Here is a 10000-nt window from a genome sequence, read left to right on the forward strand (position 1 = left end):
TATGTAAAAATAATCGAAAATCGCCGAACCGCATCTATTTGCGTGCGCGGAATAATGCGTACAGATCTATGACGGTAAATGTGTCCACTATATCGACTGGCTGACGGAGGTGAGGCCCAGCTTTTCGCCTCCACGGCACGATCTGCGGCCCGCAGATGCCGATCCCGGTGCGACCGAGGTGTACTCGAAGCGGCTCGACACACTGAACAGCCGTTTCGAGTCACTCTTTGAGCAGTTGACCCAGCGGCTAAAGACGGCTATTGAGGTGAATGGCGCGGACGGATTGGTAAGTACACTAGCCAGCTTTGCTAAGTTCTAATTATTTATGTTCCTTTAAACCGAAATTCTTACCTAAAATTATCTCCAGATCGCTTGTCACGGTGTGATAGTGTGGAATTGCATGTGGTTCGCATTGATTAACGATGCGGCAATGCCGATGCGGCATGGTTGAGAAAAACGTTAAAATTTCAAAACTCAACATCGGTGAGAATTCTGGTACCCCCGCAACAGGATTAGAATTCATTCGCGTTCGGATCACAGAGAACCAGTTTTTTGTTCGCTCGCTCCCGCCAAATGTCACCTTGTTGATTCTACTCGTTTCGTCAATCGCTTCGTTTCGTGAAAACGAACTACTTCACGTTCGGTTGCTGCCAACCGAGATGTTTACTGGCGCGGTCCGGCGATATGCTTGAACGTGACATCATCACCTCCAAAAGGGGATAGATGATGAGGGATCGGGTTAGGAATTTGCATCTTGCAGGCGACGCCAGCACCTTCACGTGCGCGCGTGGCTCTATTCGAATGTTTGCACAATATCTCTGCAGAAACGTGGCACGCAAAAAGCGCCATTTTTGAATGAATTTTACTCGAGATCGTTTTGTTTTCTTCACATACTCCACGTATACTACAGGCAAACATCGTTCGGATGGCATCCCGAGTGTCATTAGCGTACCTGCCAAAGCATGTTTGGATTTGTAATTATCACGTTAACGCTTGACATCTCTCAGCTGGCGCTTGACATGTCACACAATGGCGTGCGCGAATCCGTTTGAATGATATTCTGCTAATGGTCGCTTAACAGGATTGAGAGGGTATGCGGTGCGGTGCGTTGATCATTCATTGATGTAGAATCTCGTTTTCCTGGTTGCCCCTTCAGGGCATGTGATCTGCTCTAGCGGAGAATGGAAACGAAACGAAAAAATGGATTTGTAATTTGAACTTTTATGGCAGCACACTGGCGCTGACATCATGCTCCTCACCACAATGCTACGGTAGTGGACGTGATTTTTTGTCATTGAATTTTACGATCTCTGTTACTCTGAGAAGTGGTACTCCTTGTGGCAGGTCTTACGTCAGCAAATGGACCTCGATCTCGTCTGGTGTGCCGTGCAGTGCAAGCCCAGCTGGTTGCGTTGGAGCAATGATATTATATTGCTAGTACTCACCCCCTCAATCCTATGTCCAAACACGTTTCATTTCAGTGTTGAACCTTCACGGTGTCAGCAGCGTGGTTATCAAAAGGCAAAGGAGCGTTGCGCATATGCATGCAAAATCCATTCCGCGGACTGCCGCCACTTGCCAATCGTTCGAACATTCCATCTGTGAAGGAGAAGTGCAGGTTAAACATTCGGCGAAGAAGCAGCGGATCATCACCGTGCTCAACCTTGCGCTAGTGGAGAGCCCCAACATCGCACACATAAAATGAAGACAGCGCAAAAAAAAAAGAGCGTAAAACGCGAGGAACCAAAACGAAGCTTAATTGTGCCCGCACCTGCGGAAAGCTCACTCGCTCGCTGGTGGCCGAAGACCAATGGGGCTCGCTCGCACACGAGGCTCACTGAGGCGTACACCTTCATATTTATAGCGTCTGACATCATGATGGCGGTGGCGTCCGAAGGCGGTCCACCTTTTAAGAGCCGGTGCAGAGGTGCCAACGCACGGAAGAAAAAGAAGCAGTTTGTTTACGCGAGCACGCGCCCGCGCGCCTTCTACCTTGGCGTCGGGTTCGCGATTCATAAATCCTGGCCCCTATATACTCAGCGATGGCCTGATGGGGGTGCCTTCAATGATATGCCTTTCCGTGTATTTTTTTTTGTGTGCGATCGTCGGAACTGGCGATCTCGTCATAGTGTGATGTCATTGCCGGTATGACAGAGAGATCTCATGTGTTGCTAGCCCACTCAGTGGTCATGCGATGATCAACGAGAACTCAGTCCGATACACAAGCTAGCTGCAGCTACTTAACGCAAAGAGTGATTGAGACACTCAGAAGGCACTATAGTGTATCATCACTTAGTATACGCCGGCCTCTTTGACCCCCTTCAACTTGGATCTCTCCGGCTCTTACTCTCTTTCATTCTCACGAGTGCTTCTCCTTCACGGCGCACTCACCAAGATAGAGCGGGGTCTGTCGCCTCACGACGGTTCCAACCGGCTCAGACGGGATAGTGAAGCCAACCAGTAAACGCGCGCGCCAGCGAATCCCCGAAACGCTCCTTTTCCGCGGTTTTACTCTTTAAAGTTCAAACCAAAGGCGCGCGCGCGCGCGTGCACGTGTATTTTCCGGGAGATTTTCTCATACTTTTCGCCGCGCATCATTCTTAGGTAGAACCGAGAACGAACCGCCCGGCACGTTTTGCACGATCCGTCGCGAAAAAGGCCCCGTTTTTGGTGTGTAGTGGTCGAAAATAGATGGCGACAGTGGTTTATGTGTGTGTGTGTTTGCGCGCGCCAGGGGGGAGTTGTGTCATACCGTCTAACAACCTTCTACCCTCGATAGTGTCGTGGGAGGGTGGCGAGAGGAGTGCCAGTGAAATTATTTAAATTTCTGTCACCAGCCACTAAACCGGCTCGCACGGTCGGTCTCCCCGAAATGATGTGCTGATGCGTTGTGTGTGGTGTTGTCGAGGAGGAGAGCACTAAAGTCGTTCCTATGGTCGATGGTGAAGGTCGTCCGCCCGTCGGCGTATGCAAAACCACCGTCCGTTCTAGATTGTGCCGTCCGATGGGGAAGCATGCTTTTGAAGCAATACAGTCGTGCGTGTTGTTTGTGTTTCGTTTTCCGCTGTGGTTCGTGCGTGTGTTTCAAGCATAATCTACTCGACTGATACGCCAACCGATCTTGCTCTTGCTCGCTGGTTGCGCTCCACGTGGTCGAAACACGATCGTGAAGCCGGGAATTACGATCATACTTTTCATGCCGTTCTCGACATCACAATCAGCACTCGCCAAAAACCCAAAAAACCCAATTTATATATTCATTTGTATTTGTAGCCCCCCCGTGATGCGTGGAAAACAGGAAAGCAAAAATGTAGAGATGAGTTGGATAGCACCAGCGTACAGTATACACCAAGGGGATAATGAGGCACCACCACCCAAAAGGCTTGCTGCTAATCGATATACCACATCAGTACGGTGATGAAGGCCATGAAAAAACTCCCGCAGGAAAACCCACCGAACCGTTGCATGTAGAAGTGGTGGAAGTTTTCCGGCATTGCTTGTGAGCCGGTGTTGCACTTTGGTGCCTCGCCTCGCGATGCAGAGTACATTTGTGTTGCACTTGCGTTTCGTGTGATGAGCGTATCGTGGATGGAGTAAATACGGCATCAGCGTGAGAAGAGACGCGGTAGTCGATGGACTGTGTTGATCGATGAACGAACCTACCCCTCCGTAGTGGCGACCTTAGAGCCGAGTGCTTGCGAATGCACTTGGAAGCTTGCCCTCGAAAACCCCACCGACGGGATTAGTGTGGAGCAATCGTTCCGTTGGTAGCCACGGCATTCGTGGCTTAGCATCGCAGTAGCCCCAGCGACTTATCAGCGGAACGCAATGGAAAATTGATTATTGTCCAGCTCGTGTGCACGGTCAATATTTACACTTTTATCACCGGAACGCTCCCCGGAGCGTGTTGGCAATCAATGGCCTCCAACACAGCTGATTGTGGCAATCGAATTCCCTGGGAGCCAGTGAGAGAGAGACAGAGACAGAGAGAGGTATGCTCTAAAGAGGCTCCGGACAACAATCGCACCAGCTTTCGTTGGCATCGATGTTGCGGACGACACCGGGCTCCGACTTATGATGTCAGGGGATGTATTTTTAGAATAGGCATCATATTGGCCACGGTTCCCTTGTCAGGCAGCCCGGCGTATTGTTAAACTGTAAATGCACAAATAACGCGAGTCGCCGCCGCCGCCGCGGGGGGGAGGGGGGGGCCATAAGGCCGAGCGAGAAGGCGCGAGAGTTTTGTTGACGCTTGATGAAGTCTTGTATTGTAGACGCAGCAGTACCAAGTGTATGCCTCTGTGCGTCTTATTATTTTTTTTATCGCACTTTATTGCCCCAACAATATCACCAACAGCACACTCGGTTCCTGCGTATTATATGATGCCCGTCTGCTCACCCACAGCTCGTGTGCTGCGAAAGTAGTGTACGAAGTGTGAAACCACGCAGACCGTCAATTGCTTGCCCTATTTATTAATGTCACTTGCTGCTCGCCTGTCTGGGTGTGAAAAGCATCACCAAAACGGTTCACCACATTAACATCACGATCGTCGCCGACCACATCGCCACCGTCGGAAGATCGTGTGGCAATAAAACGATTTCGCGAATCCGTCTTTTGCCCTGGCTGAAGGGCGTGCGATGAAACTCGAGCGACTGGTCCGGGATTCTAATCCTTCTCTTCCACGTTTCCCCGGCGTTGAACGAGCGTTTTTAGCCGGAACAGTGTGTGTGTGCGTGATGTTGCTGCCAGAATGCTTTTCCTGAAAACATTCCTCAATTTTTAGCGCGCGCACACGAGCGCGTAGGGGACCGTTTTTTTTTTTAATTTATTCCATCTATCACTCGTTCGCCTTGGTCTGCCTAGCACACGAGGGTAGCAGCAGCAGCATCTTGCACGATTATGATTCTCGGTCGATCGGATCTCGTTGGCCATCGTCGTGTTGTTTTTTTTTGCCACCATTTTCGTTGACCTTTACGGCAACACAACAGTCGGCAACAAGGTCATAAATTAATCAAACCATCAAAAGACGCCCATCTGCATAATGTTAGGGGTGGGTTAGGGGATGGAACGGAAGGAAGCCACCTAATCGCCCCAGAAACGAAGAACGCGTAAGGAAGAAACGAAGAATAAGAATGCAGAGACACTTGGTGATCGTTCGTCTGATGATCAAATCAAATTCAAGGTCAATGCAAACAGCGGTGTGTTTGGTGTGGCATTCTCCTGCGGACCTGGTGATCTTAGGTTTGAAGCTAGCATTCACCTGCCGTCGTTGAGCTTCAGTGAAAGAGCCTTCAAAGTGTTAGTAACTGATTGGGCGACATTATCAAAAGCAGCAAAGCAGCTCATTAATAACATTCTCGTCTTATCCATATTTTTTGTGTTATTTTGATGCTGAACTGGCACATTCGTAGCGCTGCATTAGGTCATGCAGCAGCATGCGGAATCTGTCGAATTGATAAGAAGTGTCGAGAAGACGCGTTCCCATAAACGATTGAGTTCGTTCCAAACGTCACGCCCTGGAAGAGGGAAGGAGGCTCCGCTATCAGTGCGCGAATGTAAACAATCCGGCAAGTGAACTACATTCCCGCTTGGCGCGCCGAGCCGTGGTTTGTCATCATGAGGATGAGCTCATACACGCGCACGGTACAATGGCGATAGCGTTTGAAGCATTGCTGCTGCTGCTGCTGCTGTATGAGGGCTAACAGGAGGTAAAGGAACATCTTGTGAAGGTTCAATCGTTGTCCTACTGTGATTGTACCACGGCACAACACTCCCCACACAGAGCCTGGTTCCCCAGACCAACTAAAGAAGGTGCTGAGGGCGATTGACAATGTACAGGACAACAACATCCCTCAACACCCATTAACACGTCTGCTTTCTCGGGGACAGAGAACAATGCTCAATTGTTACGAGCCAGTCCTTCCAGCACCAAGTCGCCTTTCCTGGTTGCTTTTTTTGAGGTTATGGTCACGAATATCCGGCTGCAAGATCCGGTACAAGATGAGCGCTTAACATTCGCACGATCTTCCGACCCAAGCAGCGAATATAATGTGTTCCCGGAGTTCATTCGCTTTCATTGCCGCCAGGTGTACTGGTCATCGGAACGCGTTATGTCACCTAGACCTACTCGCCGACACCATAGTGGTGGACACTACTGCGATATGTACCATGAAGCTTGTCCAAATTGGATTAGCCAGCAGTGGCGGCAGCATATGTTCTTCATGTTTCGTCAACACACACACACTTGTAACAGCATTTTGTGCGCCCTCCGTCTACTTGGCCGGGGATGCACAAGTCTCGTTAATGGTGTTGTGCTATTTCAATTATCACCGCACAAGCCGTCGGACGAGCTTCTTCTTCATTCCTTTTTCGGTCGGAACGATTACAAATGGCTCTCCTTCTTGTGTTTTTTTTTTGGCCTTTCCCTTCTGCTTGGGTCTCTGCGGTTGACGCCTGGCTGCGAAGCATCATTCGCCGGCTCTTGTTTCACGTTTGAAAGTTGGCCAGATATCACATTTCGAACACCACCACCGTGAACGGACGTGTTACGGTTGGTGAACCTCGGAGTCCGGTGGTCTCTCGAAACAACTCCGGCGGTTACATGGCGGTGTCCGTCCCAAGAAGCAATGCCCCGGTATGACGCACACACAGTGTCGATGACGATGCGTTCTCAGGGACGTCGTCCTTCGGTCGAAAAGGGGAGAGAGGTTGGTCAGCGAATGTCGTTAAATTCGTCGCTTTCTCACGATCTGCTTCTTCGTCTTCTACCTCCGACCTGCGGTTCTGTCTCTTGTCGCTGCGTCTGTCTGATGCACTGATCCGTGGCAAGCTGGCTAAAAAGCCTTCCCATCCGCTCGCCCAAGGTCACCGTAAGTGGCACTTCATAATCGTAAACAACAGCAGCAGCAGTAGAAGTAGCAAAAATGGCGCCATCCGAATGTACCTCCTCATCAACCTTTGATACCGAGGGGTGTATCGACGAGGGCCGGACTCGATCGATGCGATGCCAATGGCACCGACGGTGATTCCTGTACCAAGGCCGAGGCACCACGCGGAGTCCGAATGGTGGTACACAGCGGGTGGCGGTCGTGCTCACGGAAAGTTTGTCTACCACCATCAACTACAACTACGAATGAAGCAATCGAAAGTGCTTCATCGGATGGGTGTGTGTAGTGCTTTAAAAATAGTTCAACATCCCTTCCCCACCACTCCTGGTCTTCAGGTGACGCCATAGAGTGAGAAGTAGCGGATGGCGCTAAGCCCACCTCCCCCTGGGCGGGGTTGGCGGATGATTTGGGCCAATACGTGCCAACCTTGAACAGTGAGCAGGTCCGATGATCGATACATCGAGTTTTGTGTTGAATCATCGTGCGCAAAAGACATGACGCGGAATGAGAATTGCCAAATCCAAGTCATCATCGACATCGGATCATCAATTATTTGTAGCGATTCCCGTTTCCACAATACGTTCTTATTGCACTTTTTCCGCAAACTAAATCCTGTTTCAGTTATAATCTGGCCGCACGGAATAAGTGATTTCTAACAGCAACAACAACAACAACAACAACAACAGCAAAACCCGTTAAAGCAAGAAACAATATTTTGTGGTTTTATACAGCGATACATGCAACAAATTTGGTTGGGACAAAAATCCGGACAATTTAGTGGATTGATTTTTTTTAGTTTAGTTGAGATTTTTTTCCTATGAATGAGGCAAAAAATAATTTTCTTTAGACATTCTTTGCGCATATTTCTGAAATGAATCCTTTAAACTCGGTCAACATTTGTTCGTACAGCTTCCTTGACCCGGGATTGGACAATCAAGTTTTGTTTCAGGATCCTATTTTATCCTTTACTATTGTAATACGATCTAAAAACGTGTAAACAAAATTTTCAGAGTGTAAAGTCCTTCATCGTGAGTTTTTGTTTTTACCAAATCACGATTAGATATTGCAAGGCTTGTTGCGGATGCATTCCTTTTTTCCCTTGAATAGGGTATAGGATTTTCTTCTATTCCTGATTTATTTTTTGCGATGCACCATAAGGAAGTGTTTCTATATTAACAAAAAAAAAAATCGTCCTAGACATGCTTACTGGGTAAAAGTGTCGTCTAGAATGTAACTGAAACAAGCTTCTGATTCCTCGTTTATGCATTTCAATTTGCAAGCTAAGCATATGCGATAAGAAACTGTTTCACGAAGAGTCTCCGAGCTCAACGCTCGCATCTCACTACAGTGAGAGCTCCGCGGTGTTTGCTCTCTGAGTCCTCCATCATGAGTACTACCTTATTCTAAGAACTCATTCTCAATCGATACGCACGCAGCCGGCACGGCAAAGGCGAAAACATCTGTTCGCTGTCAGTTCGTCGGCGTACTACCAAGTGGTTGCTTTTGCCACTTGACATACCGGACGAGGATAGCCTGCAACCCGGTCTTCCACTAGAGGACTAGAGCACGCGTTCTACCGGATGCTATAAAATGTGCTCGTGGTCGTGATACCCGACCGTGGAACTGTCAAAGCACCGATAACCTAGATACCGGATTACGAGTGTATTAGTATCCCGGTGCGGTGCCGGCAGCGCTCCGTTCTGTCAAAACAACATACTCACCACCTGCCAGCCTACTCCGACCAGCTGGCGCAGAATCCCACAACCTTCGGCAAACATTGCAGCGTTGAACGAATAGAGCAAGTCATCGTCTCGCCCTTTTACTGTGCGGTCTGCTGCTGCTGCTGCGGCATGTATCTGCGCCGAGAGCACTTCCGGCCAGTGCTCGAGGAATGTATCGATATTCGATAAACTCGAGAGTTTTGCCCTGAGAATGGCCCTGCCCTCAGTATGATTCATGTGCTTGCAGCAGCGAGTACGTTGACTCTCGCTGCTTTCGCAGTCCAAGTGTGTGCTGTGGTCTGGTTTGTCTTTCGCGAATTCCGTGTGCACTAAGTGCTGCAGTACGCCACACAGCACAAATGGGGGCGCCCAGTCATTGACGCACGTTTACGCTGTGTCGCGCCCCGGTGCTGCTGAAACTGGCCTTCATTTCTTTATTTGCTTCTTTTCGCTTTCTGTTTCCGTTCGGTGTGCGTTTTAGCAACGAAATGCGAACTTTTCGTCCCGTCGATTGTGTAACCGATATTTGTGACAATAGAATACCGCGTGAGGCCACGCGTATGTGTTTCACTTTCGACGATGACGACGATGAACGGGGAGCCTGGCGTATATTTTTAATGCCTTTTGATTCAAGACCTGGTTTTCGCTGCTAGCTGTCGCGTTATGACTGCAGATGGTGACGCGCCGCGCAGACACGGAACATATGTTTATGTGTTTGAATTGTTTGCATTGCCTCCGCGGCGGGGTACACGGGGGTGTGAAACATATGCTTCGCTAATAATGGTGTAACACGCTGATGTCTATCCAACTGAGAACTCATTCTTCCTCTAAGTTACATTTCCCTTGTCGTGCTCATCCGCTTATCGGGGCTGCGCTGCTTTCCGGCGAGTTTTTGGTGTACTTATGCGAATTTAATTAATTGCGAAACGGAACGGTGGCCACCATTTTACAAAAAAAAAAAACGACACCCCCCTCCCTCGAGGGTTGCTTCGTCGTGGTCGTCATCCGTTGCGTGCAGGAATGCCATTCCATTCCATTTGCTACCTTTTCCTGTGTCCTGTCGGTTCTGTCCGCTGAGCACGCCAGGAAGGTGCCTTCCTGCCCTGTCCTGTGCCTTCCTTGTGGTTGCGTGCTCAGCAGACACCCGGATTGTTGGTAATTGAATGATTTGCATCACCGCACAATCATCCCGAGCCAGGCAAGCAGTAGGTGAAGAGGATAGTGTGATTGTGTTTGACGAAAGGAAGAGGCCCCTCCCCCAGACGGTGCCGCCGCAGTCGCAGTTGCATGAAGCAAAATGAGCAGCAAGGAGCAGCAAGGAAAGCAAGTGAAAAAGTCGCGAACCGGCAAGAAGCGAAAAGAGTTGAGTGTCGTTAGTAGTGATGCATCCA

General features: G+C 49.4%; 1 protein-coding gene across 46 annotated transcripts in view; it reads left to right on the top strand.

The window, feature by feature from the left end:
* The window catches only part of LOC125957803 (dystonin), a 164679-nt gene that overhangs the window by 118154 nt on the left and 36525 nt on the right, over positions 1-10000 (top strand). For 38 of the 46 annotated variants that reach the window (XM_049690747.1, XM_049690748.1, XM_049690745.1 and 35 more), the window contains one exon: positions 65-286. The exons of 4 other annotated variants lie outside the window; for them this stretch is intronic. In XM_049690747.1, the coding sequence (XP_049546704.1) occupies positions 65-286 (222 nt within the window). Of the gene's footprint in view, positions 1-64; positions 287-2175; positions 2671-9807 lie in introns of those variants that run through there. 4 more of the 46 variants (XM_049690751.1, XM_049690752.1, XM_049690753.1 and 1 more) reach the window with 4 other exon arrangements.

Source organism: Anopheles darlingi, chromosome 3, assembly GCF_943734745.1.
Source record: "Anopheles darlingi chromosome 3, idAnoDarlMG_H_01, whole genome shotgun sequence".
NCBI lineage: Eukaryota > Metazoa > Arthropoda > Insecta > Diptera > Culicidae > Anopheles > Anopheles darlingi.